At 47.3% G+C, this 13,721-nt stretch overlaps 1 protein-coding gene across 1 annotated transcript in view; it reads left to right on the top strand.

Annotated features, from left to right (window-relative positions):
- The window catches only part of Grhl1 (grainyhead-like 1 (Drosophila)), a 55,709-nt gene that overhangs the window by 828 nt on the left and 41,160 nt on the right, over positions 1–13,721 (top strand). Inside the window, exons 2-6 of the mRNA XM_013013561.1 lie at positions 1,826–1,887; positions 3,473–3,613; positions 7,603–7,673; positions 9,989–10,379; positions 12,231–12,307. Coding sequence (XP_012869015.1) covers positions 1,826–1,887; positions 3,473–3,613; positions 7,603–7,673; positions 9,989–10,379; positions 12,231–12,307 — 742 coding nt within the window. The remainder of the gene's footprint in view (positions 1–1,825; positions 1,888–3,472; positions 3,614–7,602; positions 7,674–9,988; positions 10,380–12,230; positions 12,308–13,721) is intronic.

Genomic DNA, 13,721 nt, shown 5'->3' with positions numbered 1-13,721 from the left:
GCGCTCCCGGGCGGACGTCCGTAGCCTCGGCGCTGTCACCCGCCGACGCCCGCCGACTTGCCGGGACTCCCGGAGGAATCCGGGCGAAGGGCGACGCGCTCCGGCCGGAGAGAGCGCGCGCGGCCGTGGGTGTTCCCTGGCCCGGGTCCGTCGATGGTAATTACTGATCGCCGCGTTCGACTCGGGACGGGTGGGGGTGGGGGGACGGAACTGCAGGGCGCCGGGACGGGGAGGCCGGACGGGGAGGCCCGGGGAACAGGGGCCCGGGACGGGGAGGCCGGGACTGCGAGGCCCCCAGGACGGGGAGGCCGGGACTGCGAGGCCCCCAGGACGGGGAGGCCGGGCCTGGGGGGTTTGTGGGGTTTTCTTGTTTTTTAACGTGGCTAGGCAGGGGTCGGGTGGTCGTGGGAGACACTGGGGAGCCGGAGTGGAGGACGAGTTCCGTATTTTGTTTGCGACTCTTCTGTAAATCTAAACCTGTTCCCAAAGAAAGTCATTAAAGTCATAATAATAGTAAAAGGAAATGGCACCCAGCCGGTCATGTATGGATCCGAGGCAGAGCGTTGGACGGCTCTTCGTCGAGGATCGGTGGAAGGGTGCCCGTGTTGGGGTTGAAGGAAGGTAGCCATGCAAAGTTAGTTACACGATTGCTTGCAGGCTCCGTGTTTGGAGGTCTGGGCCACCGCTGGCCTAGCACGTTTGGAAGGCCCCGGGTTCCAGCAGCCCCGCAGACGGGAGCGGGGACCAGTTAGGGTTCTAAGCAGAAGGGATGAGAGCCGTCAGCCCTGAGAGGCAGCTGCCGTGTTGTTGGCTTCGGGACTTGCAGTTAAGATAAGGCAGAAGTTCCAAAGCTATAACGTGTTGGCCTTAGGCACACTTTGGAAAGGTGAAACACCCCCGGGGTGATCACAGACGTAAAGCCATCTGAAAACGTTTATTTTCTGATGCTTATGCACATTGGAGGTGGGGGATGGAAGACGGGAAAGCTGGAAGAAACTGGCAGTGCGGGCACCAAAGCTGTGGTAGTGCTCTGAAGTAGTTATTAGGCATTAATAATAGCTGGGCAGTGCACCAGGAAATCTCTGCAGGCCCGGTTCCAGGTACCGCACCGCCTCTGTAGCTCTGAGCTCTGAAAGCGAGAAGGCCGCTTGGTATATTTATTTCGTTAGAAGTTGAATCTTACACATATAACGTCATTTCTAAACAAGCCATCTACTTGGAACAATCCTTCAGCGTTGGTTTTGTGTTAAAATCGCAAACCATCTCCACACGGCCTTTGTCAAGTGCCAGCTCCCGGATCTGTTCGCAGGCGACTGAGTCAAGACCTAGGCTCTGAAGTAGAGCACTCCACCTTCCTGCCCAGGGTAATCGAAGTTGCTGGGCTTCTTTTTTTTTTTTCCTCTCCTTTTCAAAGATGTTCTCCTTTTTTCTAAATCTATATCTGGTTTTCAAGCGCCTGGGTGACTGCCAAACACTAACCTTTGCTGATTACTTAAAAAGATAATCAGTCTTTCTACATTCACTTTTGGAAAAGGTAGGTCACCTTTGCGCCATTTACATATTTCATTTGGGTGTTGCAATGAGAATAGATCCCTAATTTTGCTTGCTACAATAGTGATAATCTAGAGCAGTTCAAAACGTGAACCATGTTTTTCCTTCTCCCCCTCCCAAACCCCCAATAACCTGCTTCATTTTGCTAGAGTCAATGTTTTATTTTTCTCTTTATTGACTTATTAAATAGTAATGACTGTAAAGTTGTTGAGGTGGTTTACATTTCAGAATTTTGGAACTGGTAATGTTTGCTTTAATCCTTTAAATCTTCTAGAAAGTTTCATTAAGTTCACCATTGATTTTTCTGGATTTTCCCCAGCAAACCGCAGAGCCAGAGTGAGGTAGTTCTTGCCCAGTGTGAAAAACTAGTAAAGATTTTATTGGGGGAGGGCTCAGGAGGGGATGGCTATGTCCTGGGGTTTGAACCCGGAGCCCCAAGCAAGGTGGCCCAACACTATTGAGTTTGGTCCCTGAAAGTAAAGATTTTTTTAAAGTAGATCTCTTTGGTGATAGCCTTGAGCAAAACAAGTTCAGGGACAGGGTCGAGGCCCTGAGTTCAAGCCCTAAGATTGGCAAAATAAATACATAAAACTAGATCTCTTTGCCTATTTTTTTTCTTTTTTTAAATCTGCTTTCATTTGGTGGCTTCATTTATTGTAGATTCTTAAGAGTTTTATCAGTAAGCTAAACAGTTAACTCCCATGCTAGAAAATTAAGCCTCTTTATTGATTTACAGCCCCCTTTGGCTACATTCCAGGCTCAATGTGCTGGTAAGGTAGAATACCCTCACTTTCTAGTCTACCCCCAGGGTAACTGAAGGAAACCTTTCTCTTTCTGCTCCTCCCCCTGTTTTCGGGAAGGAGTTGTTTGAAGGTGAGGCATCAGTGGGAGAAAGAGGGAAATATGACTGAGCAGCGAGCGTGCTGAGCCCTGTGCATATTGGGGAAGAGCCTGATTGTGAGTTTGGAGAGAAGAAACCTACTCTCTGCCCTTGTCTTTATGTAGAATATTTGAATAGTTTGGCATTTTCTTGGGGGTGTTTTTGGAGTTTTGCTAAGTAGCATACCCTGGATGTAGGTCCCATATGTAACTTAGCTGTAGGTTACCCGACTGCATCTTGGGGTGACCCATTGATCTATGTGTGTGTGTGTGTGTGTGTGTGTGTACATGTGTGTGTATGCGCAGGCGCATGCGTGCATGTGTATGCACACATGCATGCACCTACCTGCCTGCCTGCAGCTTGAATTCAGGGCTTGGGTGCTGTCCCTTAGCTTTTTTTTTTTTGTCGGTCGGGGAGCTTGAACTCTGGGCCTGAGCACTGTCCTTCTGCTCTTCAGCTCAAGGCGAGCGCTCTACCGCTTGAGCCACAGCACCACTTCCGGTTTTCTAGTGGTTTATTGGAGATAGGAGTCTCACAGTCTTTCCTGCCCAGGCTGGCTTTGAACCACGATGCTCAGATCTCAGCCTCCAGAGTAGCTAGGATTACAGGTGTGAGCCACCGGCGCCCAGCTGTCCTTTAGCTTTTTTGCTCAGAGCTAACACTTTATCACTTGAGCCACAGCTCTATTGCAGTTTTTTGATGATTAATTGAAGATAAGAGTCTCATGGACTTTTTGCCAGGGCTGGCTTTGAACTGTGATCCTCAGATCTCAGCCTCCTGAGTAGCTAGGTTTACAAGTATGAGCCATCAGCACCCTGGCTTGGACTGTATTTTTATTCAGACCTTCTACTCTTCATTGGACATAATGGACCACTGATGAAACAATAGATTATTTTTATTGGAATACCAAAGAATTGCTTGTTTGGTTCTTTGGAAATTAGCTCACGATGCCTTTGCAGTTGCAAGTGTGACTTCTTCTTTCTCTCTCTCTGAAGCAAACGGCCAGTGTTAGTTCTTCAGAATGAAGCACTTTATCCTCAGAGGCGCTCCTATACTAGCGAGGATGAAGCTTGGAAGTCTTTCCTGGAGAACCCTCTCACTGCGGCCACCAAAGCGATGATGAGCATCAACGGGGACGAGGACAGCGCGGCTGCGCTCGGCCTGCTCTACGACTACTACAAGGTATACTCCCCCCCCCCGCCCCCCACCCCAGCCGGCTCTCATGCCCTTGGCTCAGCGCATATAAAACAGTCATTTGCTGCTAGATTGTAATGCTAGTTGCTTCTGTAGTGACTGTAAATAGTTTAATGAGTACTTTGACTTACTGTGCTTCAAAGCTGAAAATCTTCCATCATGGAATCAAAGGGTTGTTTGGGAACATATGAAGTAGGAGCTGTCTGGCTATATTGGAAAGGACAAGGCACCATAAAGGAAGATGGTAGATGTGTCTTACCGGGTGCCAGTGTCTGCCCAAAGGTAGTTCCTACTCCGTGAGGGCCGGCAGAGCCGGTGCATGCATGGCGCCCCCTTTATTCCTGTGAGTCAGATCGTTGCATCTTCTTTTTCTGTCTTTGTCTTTTTCTTCCTTGTTCCAGTCCTGGGGCTTGATCTCAGGTCCTAGGACCTGTCTCTGAGCTTTGCTCAAGGCTAACATTCTACCACTTGAGCCACAGCTCTACTTCCAGCTTTTGAGTGGTTAATTGAAGATAAGAGTCTCACGGGCTTTCCTGTCCAGGCTGGCTTTGAACTGTGATCTTCAGATCTCAGCCTCCTGAGTAGCCAGGATTCTGGGTGTGAGCCCGGCAGCTGATTACATTTTCTGTGAATGTTATTGCAGAGTCTTAGATTTTATTTGATTGTAGGAATCATGGGGGAAAATATCCAAAATACCACATTTTTGTCTAGGGCTTTCTGGTATAAGATCTAGGCACTTAAACTAGGCTTAATTAAATATAATCTATAATCTGCATGGATCTATGTGTGGCTTTCATTCTCTGGAGGGGCACTGGTCTTTGTCAGCATCCTCTTTGCAGTCCTGAGAACACAGTCATCTTCTCTTCATGACCTGTGCTATGCTGGACACTCAGGTCTTGCAAAAGTACCTCTCAGGGTTCAGCTCTGGCCTGGCTCATGCTGGTAGGCCTGGGCCTGTCCCTGAGTTGTTATGCTCAAGGCCACTGCTCAACCACTTGAGCCACAGCCCTGCTTTGCCTTTTTGGGAGGGGGGTTAATGGGAGATTAGAGTCTCAGATTCTCTTGCCTAGGCTGGCTTCTAACCTGTACCTTTAGATCTCAGCCTCGTGAGTAATTAGGATTTCAGGCGTGAACCACCCACACCCAACTTTGGAGGCTGACCTCTTTCTCCATCCTGCTCTCTGCTCTGGGGCATGCCTGCTTCTGCTTTCCCTCGCTGTCCTTTCTTCTGACCAACAGCAGATATTTGGGGAAGGCTATTCAGTTTAGAATACAATTTAACACAGTGGAAGAGAAGCCCAGCTGGGCCACATGGCCTTTGTCTCGCTGTGCGTGATGTAGATGCAATCACCATGCCATCACCTCTGCCTTCAGAGAGACGGGAACTTCTTAATGACAGTGTGTGTGTGTGTGTGTGTGTGTGTGTGTGTGTACATTTATTACCGTTTATGTACATGTATTACCATTACAGAAAATTTTAAAAATGGAACGAATAATGACTATTTTTACCTACATTTGCCAGTTGTTTGCCTCTTACTACATTCTGACCCTGTATTCTCTCCTGAATATCTGAAAAATAAAAACTGAGCCTGGTGCCACATGCTTGTAATCTCAGCACTGGGGAAGCCAAAGTCAAGAAGATAGTGAGTGTTTGAGACCAGTCTAGGCCATACAGTGAGACCCAGTCTTGAAAGAAGGAAGGAAAGGAGGGGAGGAAGGGAGAAAGGGAAGGTAGAAGAGAGGTAGGGGGAGAAAGAAAGAGAGAAGAAAGAAGAAAGAAAGGAAAATGGCCAGGTGCTGGTGGCTCACACCTATAATCCTGGCTACTCAGGAGGCTGAGATTTGAGGATCATGGTTCACAGCCAGCCCAGGAAGGAAAGTCTATGAGATTCCTATCTCCAATAACCACCAGAAAGCCAGAGTTGATCCTATGGCTCAAAGTAGTAAAGTGCTAATCTTGAGCAAAAAAGAACTTAGGGATAAGTCCCAGGTCCTGAGATCAAGCCCTTTGACCACATTAAAAAAAAAAAAAAAAAAAGGAAATGAGAGAGGAGGAAGAAAAAATAACTAGATGGGCAAAAAAAAAAAAAAAAAAAACAAACCCCAACCCTGAACAAAATTCAATTTGAGCTATTTCCTGGCACGAGGCCATGTGTCCACTTTGTGGTGTTTGAGGGGTTTCAGTAGCCTTTTTTTTCTTCTAATATGAACAGAAAATTTGCATAGACCTAATGATGGCCTAGAAAACCCTTGCCTGGAAAGTGTAGCCATGAAGAGTTCCTTTGAAATGGAAATGATTGTCTTATCTGTTCTTCTGGCTTGTTTCATTGATCTCAAATCAGTGTAAAAACTGAGGATTAAGAGGTGATAGATTTTTTTTTTTTGTCGGTTGTGGGGCCTGAACTCTGAGCCTGGGCGCTGTCCCTCAGCTCTTCAGCTGTAGACTAGCGTTCTACCTCTTAAGACTCAACCCCACTTCCGGCTTTTTCTGCTGAAAATTTTCTGCTGAGGAATTGAACCCAGGGCCTCATGCATGCAAGGCAAGCGCTCAACCACTGAGCCACCTTCCCAGCCCCGGTGACAGATTTTTACGGACACTTTTGAGAATGAGAGAAGATCAACAAGTTTGTTGCCAGAAACATTAGCTACTCGTGTGTGTGTGTGTGCGTGTGTGCGTGTGTGTGCATGCATGTGCATGTATGTGTGTGTTCTAAATGAAGTGTCTTGAAAGTATGAAAGTACTTTATATCTCAGGAGATAGAGATTCTCCTCATGTCTGTCCATTAACAGTAACAGTTTTGTAGTGGGACTTGCCAGGATTCTTGTGATAAAGTGTTCTTTTTGGATGAATTACTTGCTTTCATTCTTTAGTTGTCAGAATCAGTTACTACTACTAGATAACCAATAAAGCTTTAAAAGCACCTTGTTAGTACACAAGACAGAGTTTGTTTTGTCACACCACTGTCACACATTGTCACGCATATTGTCTGTATCTGGCTGGATTGGGGTCACAGTGAACCCACTAACATCTGCCTGTTCTTTACCTCCCTGACAAAGGGATGAGGAGTCATCAGAGTCGTAGATTTGCCCTTTGGGTAATGGACGTATGACTGCAAAGCATGTAAGGACACTTCTCACGCGAAGTGTCTGGGGAGTTTCGGGAAGGAAGGGGGGGTGCCCTGTGGCGCTTCCTTGTCATTTCCCATAGGTCTGAGGGGAGGGGCGGCAGAAAGGAAGTTGGATTGCTTGGTGTGGCTTCATAGCTTCTTCTCTCCCGAGGGTTTTCTTTTAACACCTGAAATCCTAGCTTCTCAGGAGGTTGAGTGAGGATGTGGTTCAGAACCAGCTCCCCGCAGGAGTCTGTGAGATGTTTACTTCCAATTATCTACCAAAAAGCCCAAAGTGAGCTGCTGTGGCTCACTTTTTTATCCAGGCCCTGAGTTCAAACTCCAGTACTGGCACCCCCCATAAAAGAAAAGGCCTATTCTCCAAAGATAATTTGTGATGTCTTAAGTTGATGTGGCAACTAAAAACAGCTGCTTTTTACCGACCACTGTGACAGTCCGCCAGCTCCTTGCCAGCAATCGGTGCCTCAGTGAGTATTACCAGAGCCTAGTAATTGAACAGTTAAATTCTCTGAGAAACACAGGAATCTTCGGGTGAATTCTCTTCACCTGGGAAGAGCTGAATTCTTTTTTTTTCTTTTTTTCTTTTTGTCGGTCGTGGGGCTTGAACTCTGGGCCTGGGCGCTGTCCCTCAGCTCTTCAGCTCAAGGCGAGCGCTCTACCACTTAAGCTACAGCGCCACTTCTGGTTTTCTGGTGGTTTATTGGAGATAGGAGTCTCACGGTCTTTCCTGCCCGGGCTGGCTTTGAACCGCAATCCTCAGATCTCAGCCTCCTGAGAAGCTAGGATTACAGGCGTGAGCCACCAGCGCCCGGCTAAGAGCTGAATTCTTATCATGTGTCAATGTTCTAGGTCCCGAGGGAGAGACGGTCATCCACGGCAAAGCCAGAGGTTGAACACCCAGAGCCAGAGAACAGCAAAAGGTAATGGGGACCACACCGCTGGGAACAGCGCCTCTGAAGAACGCGGCCTTTCTGGAAATAAAGCGGGAACTTTGTCTAAGTGAACAAACACTAGTGGGAGAGATGGGTAAATGGACTCGTAATGTCGGAAGTTCAGGTTTCATTTCTGATTGGTCTCTGGTTCTGAGTAGAGCTCAGTTTGTTAAGCAGAGTTGCCTTTTCTAGAAAGTGATCGAATCAAATTTCTGCCCCTCCAAAGGATGATTCTAGTGATAACCTGTTTGCTTCAAGACCCACTTAATAAGGAGGATGTGGCATCACATGCCTAACATCCCTGCGCTCAGGAAGTAGAAGCAGGAGACAGCGGAGGTTGCAGTCAGCCTGGGTTCCATGGTCATTCTGGCTCAGAAAGATCAGGGGCTGCTGCCCTGCTCGCCGAGCATGGGCAAAGCCCGAGGAAAGCGCACACACGGTAAACGCCATGATGCTTGAATAGCTGCTTGAGTAAAACTCAGCAGATAAATGCTGTTCCAACTCCTCTCGAAGGTACTTTTTAAATAGGTCAGGAAATAGGGTTTGGAGGCAGTGCTCACTTGGTCAAGCACTAGCCAGTGAGTGAAAGTGTCAGGTATCCAGTCTAAATTCCAGTTTTGGAACCGGAAAAAAAAACAACCCAACAACTTTCAGGATATTGTCTTAACTTTATGGCTACAAGTCATGAAAACTTTTTTTGTTTGTTTTGTTCTGTTTTTGCCAGTCCTGGGGGCTTGCACTGACCCTGAGCTGCTTTTGCTCAAGGCTAGCACTCTACCACTTGAGCCACATCACCACTTCTGGCTTTTTCTGTTGATGTGGTACTAAGGAATCGAACCCAGGGCTTCATGCATGCTAGGCAAGCACTCTACCACTACGCCACATTCCCAGGCTCATGAAAACTTTTTAAATGTTTTTGAGACTGTCTCACTATGTACCCTAGTCTGGCCTTCTTATTTCAGCCTCCTGAATGCTGGGATTATAGATGTGTGCCTCCTACCTCAGCCTCCTGAGTGCTGGGATTACAGGTGTGTGCCCCCACACCTGGCAGAAAACTTCTTTGAAGACACTTGTCAGGTTATACCATATGTTATGAACAGGTTATTGTTCTTGAAACATACAAACCTCACAGCTGCTGCTTTCCTTGCTTTTTCAGCCTGTAAGATTTAGGGGGCTTTAAAAACACATTAATATTACCCATTAGAAGTAATAGAATATTGCACAACAGTTAAGCTAAAATTTCATGAAAAATTATACTGGTACAAGATGATAATTAGCCTTTTTTTTTTGGTGTCAGTCCTGGGACTTAAACTCAGGGCCTGGATGCTGTCCCTTTGCTTTACCTCCTAAACCATAGCTCCGCTTCCAGCCTTTTTGCTGGTGATAGCACCTGGTGATAGTAGGCTTTCTTTCTTTCTTTCTTTCTTTCTTTCTTTCTTTCTCTCTCTCTCTCTCTCTCTTTCTTTCTTTCTTTGTCTGTTGTGGGGCTTGAATTCTGGGCTTGAGGGCTGTCCCTCAGCTCTTCAGCTCAAGGCAAGCACTCTACTGCTTAAGCCACAGCACCACTTCCAGTGTTCTGGTGGTTAATTGGAGATAAGTCTCAGACTCTCCTGCCCAGGCTGGCTTTGAACCTTGATCCTCAGATCTCAGCCTCCTGAGTAGCTAGGACTGCAGGCGTGAGCCACTAGCGCCCAGCAATACTAGGCTTTCTGTAGAAAACCAAAGAGCATGAGTGTTAGGAAAAGAAAAGGGTAAAGTCAGCCTCTCGTTGAGCCACTGTGTGCTGGCATCACTCCCTGCGCTTGGCATGGGCCCTGCCTTCCTCCCTCAGCTCCCTGAGAGGACAGACAAGTTACCCCATTTCACAGGTGAGGGTGAGCCCTGAGAGACGAGTAGCTTCAGGCTGACACAGAACCTGAACCCAGGCAGTCTGACTCCAGAGTCGGTACTATAGCCCCAATTCATCAGTTTACGTGTGTGCCTTCAGGCTTACAGTAAAATATGGGCATTTGTATTAGGTTTATGGAAAGGAAAGGTGTGGTTTGAGTCCTCAGTATTTCAAGGAGATGTCACTTTGTGCTTTTGGGCTTTTGACTGTTAAGTTGATCTCCTCCAACTGCATTGCTTCAGTAAGGAACTCAAATTGTCAGGGGCAGGGAAGGGGTGGCTCTGGTGGAAGCTTCTGTGGCATTCTGGAGCCCTGGGTCTGATCCCCAGCACCCCCAAAAGAGTTCTCAAAAAACTGTCATCAGCATGGGATTTGAAAAGGCAGTTTCCTTTTTTTCTTTCTTTCTTTCTTAAAGAAACAGCATCCCAAATGTGACTGAACAGCCCCTCATTGCTGCCGGAGAAAACAGAGTGCAGGTCCTGAAAAACGTGCCCTTTAACATCGTCCTTCCCCACGGCAACCAGCTGGGCGTCGAGAAGAGGGGCCATCTGACTGCGCCGGATACTACAGTCACGGTCTCCATAGCAACCATGCCTACACACTCCATCAAGACGGAAATCCAGCCACATGGCTTTGCTGTGGGAATCCCCCCCGCAGGGTATCACCCCGAGCCCACGGAGCGCGTGGTGGTGTTCGACCGGAATCTGACCGCAGACCAGTTCAGCTCGGGCGCTCAGCCTCCCAATGCTCAGCGGCGGACTCCAGACTCCACCTTCTCTGAGACCTTCAAGGAGGGCGTTCAGGAGGTACAGGAAACAAAAAAATCTTCCTAAGACTGTGCTGTGTTTGTCTAAGTATTGGGTTCCACCTTTTCCTTGTTATGTAAGCTTGAAACTCAGCCTGCAGCGAGTGGATTAGGAATACAAGATTTGTTTTGAAGAGAAAAGGCCCATGGGTATAATTTGTAAGCTAAACCTATAAATCCAGAAATTATCATCCAGGCCACAGGGCTAATCTTCCCGGCAGCTGAGTTAACAATTATGATTTCATTGAAGTGATTTGCTGGCGAGAGAGCCAGAGGGAACCCCAGGCCTCATCTTGCATTGACCACAGACAGATTCGCACAGTCTGCTTGCAGCTGGTATTCTTGGACCCAGGCAAGCTCCCGGCAGCTCGTGTTCACACGAAGCATGGCTCATGTGTTGGCTGGGTGCTTCTTGCTTGGTGGAGCAGTTGGGGAGGGAGGGAAGTACTTCATAGCGCATGGCATGAAATTTACAAATTAGTTCCAAGGAGTTCTGAGGGCTCATGAGTAGGCACAGCACACTCAGGGCAAGTTCGGGATTTAGGGCATTGGAAACCAATCTTAGAGCCCTGGTGGGGGAAACAGCCTCTGAGGTGGAGGTAGCTACTCCAGTAGCAGACCCATTGAGACTCGGCCCGAACTCAGCTACCAGACCTCATGCTGTTGGGGTTGCGGATTCTAGAGTCTGAACACTTGGGCTGTGTGGGAGTAGGAAAGGAGACAGTGGATCACAGGCATTTTGTGGGTGTATACATGGATCATCTTGTTTGTTTGTTTAGAAACAGAATCTATCTATATAGCCCAGGCTGGCCTTACACTTGATCTATTCCTGCTTCAATCTCCTGAGAGCTGGGGATTCAGGCATGTGCCACCATGCCTGGCTACAGGGAGAGTTTAATTTACCAAAATGATATATAGAAGTGGATGTTTTCCTTTTTGATAATTTTAAAAATGTAAACTTCTGATTTAGAATTTTCATTTTTTCGTGTTTTTGTTTTGTTTTGTTTTGTTTTGGGGTCCAGTCGTGGGGCCTGAACTCTGGGCCTGGGCGCTGTCCCTCAGCTCTTCAGCTCAAGGCTAGCGCTCTACCACTTGAGCCACAGCGCCACTTCCGGCTTTTTTCTTTTTGCTTATGTGGTGCTGAGGAATCGAACCCAGGGCCTCATGCATGCAAGGCAAGCGCTCTACCACTGAGCCACCTTCCCAGCCCAGAATTTTCATTTTTTAATTAAAAATTTTTTTTTGGTTGATCATGGGGCTTGAACTCTAGGGCTGGGCGCTGTCTCTGAGCTTTTTTGTTCAAAGCTAGCACTACCACTTTGAGCCACAGCTCCATTTCCGGTTTTCTGGTGGTTAATTGGCGATAAGAGTTGGACTTTCCTGCCTGGGCTAACTTTGAACCATGATCCTCAGATCTGTCTCCTACATAGCTAGGATTATTGCTGTGAGCCACCAGTGCCCAGCCATTAGAAGTTGTTTTTTTTTTGGTCTGTCTTGGGGCTTGAACTCTGGGCTTGGGCACTGTCCCTGAGCTCTTCAGCTAAAGGCGAGCGCTCTACCACTTGAGCCACAGCGCCACTTCTGGTTTTCTAGTGGTTTATTGGAGATAAGAGTCTCACAGATTTTCCTGCCCGGGCTGGCTTTGAACGGTGATCCTCGGATCTCAGCCTCCTGAGTAGCTAGGATTTCAGGCGTGAGCCACCGGTGCCGGGCTCCATTAGAATTTTTATTTTGAAACAAACATCGGAATGATAACATGTGCCGGAAGCCACATATCATGTGCTTTGAAGACCTCAGCTGCTGGTAACTGATGATGGTTAAATGGTTGTGGCTTATTACATTAATATTTCAGGTTTTCTTCCCCTCGGACCTCAGTCTGCGGATGCCGGGCATGAACTCAGAGGACTATGTGTTTGACAGTGTTTCTGGGTAATCGTTGTCTTTTGACTTTTCAGTTTTCAGCACTTATGAGCTCTTCCCCTATTGCACCCGACACTATCGAATCCGAGGTGGCTTTGGCGGGCTTCTCCTTCCTCTGCCTCTGACTTTGGCCTGGTCTTGGGGAGAAGACACTTGCTGTAGCGCACTTGATTTTGGACTCTGATGGTTCCCAGCTTCCTCAGCTCCTGGTGTTGGTGCTTTCCCTTCCTTGGCTTCTTTCTGGGATACAGTGGGACAGAACACGTAAGGAGAGCTGCAGACTCCACTAGATCAAAGGGGCCCCCTCTGCTTCAAAGCATAGCATTAGGTGAGAATGCAGGAGAAACATCAAGTGAGCCACCTCTGCCCACTTGGGTCCTGCAGAAGAAGAGCTGAAGCGAGATCCAGATGTAGTGAGAGCAACGGGAAGGTTCATTAGGGAAAGAATACACTGTCAGTCCCAACAGTGGCTCACTGCTAGGGTGAAGGTGGCATTTTTATATTTGGTGCTGAACTTTGGCTTGAACTCGGGGCCTTATACACTCATTCAGTTTTGTTACTCACAGCTGACATCTCTACTACTTGAACTCATCTTCTAGTTTTCTGCTGGTTAAATGGAGATGTGAGTCTCAGCTTTGTCTGCCCGGGTTGGCTTTGACTATGATCCTCAGATCTCAGACTCCTGAGCAACTAAGATTACAGGCCTGAGTCACTAGTGCCGGCCTTAAGTGGCTTTTAAAAATTGGCCCTGTTAGTGTTAAAATAAATAGCCCTGACAGCTCATTAGCTTCATAAGACTGCAGCCCATTCTGGGAGGGAGTGTATTTTCCAAATTCTTTAGGAATACTTACAAAGACCTTCGGAGTTTTTTTATTGTGTGTCTGTTTTTAATTGAGAATCTCATTTTAGATGTGTTTTTTAAAACTTGTTCTATATTATAATTTTTAAAAAGTGTTGTGAGCCTTGCACCTGTAATCCTAGCTACTCAAGAGGCTGAGATCTGAGGATTGAGGTTCAAAGCCAGCCCAGGCAGGAGAGACTGTGAGACTCTTATCTCCAATTAACCACTGAAGACTGGAAGAGGTGCTGTGGCTCAAGTGGTAGAGTGCTCACCTTGAGCTAAAGAGCTGAGGGACAGCGCCCAAGCTCAGAGTTCAAACCCCATGACCAACCAAAAAAAAGGATTGTGAGGTTTAGGATTTCCTCTACATATCTGCCCCAGGCTGCATAGGTCACAACCTAGAGTCTGGGGTGGGCTTGGCAACCTTTTCACATGACAGGTTCTCTAGTACATAGTTTAGGTTTTGTGGTCTTTATGGCCTTTCATCAACTCTGTGATTACCCATCTGTGCTGTCATAATGCAGTAGAAGCCACGAGTAATGCATAAGTAGATGGTATGGCTGTATTCTAATAAAACTTTAT

Source organism: Dipodomys ordii, unplaced genomic scaffold (assembly GCF_000151885.1).
Source record: "Dipodomys ordii isolate 6190 unplaced genomic scaffold, Dord_2.0 Scaffold20, whole genome shotgun sequence".
NCBI classification, from domain to species: domain Eukaryota; kingdom Metazoa; phylum Chordata; class Mammalia; order Rodentia; family Heteromyidae; genus Dipodomys; species Dipodomys ordii.
This window is presented reverse-complemented; position numbering and strand designations above follow the sequence as displayed.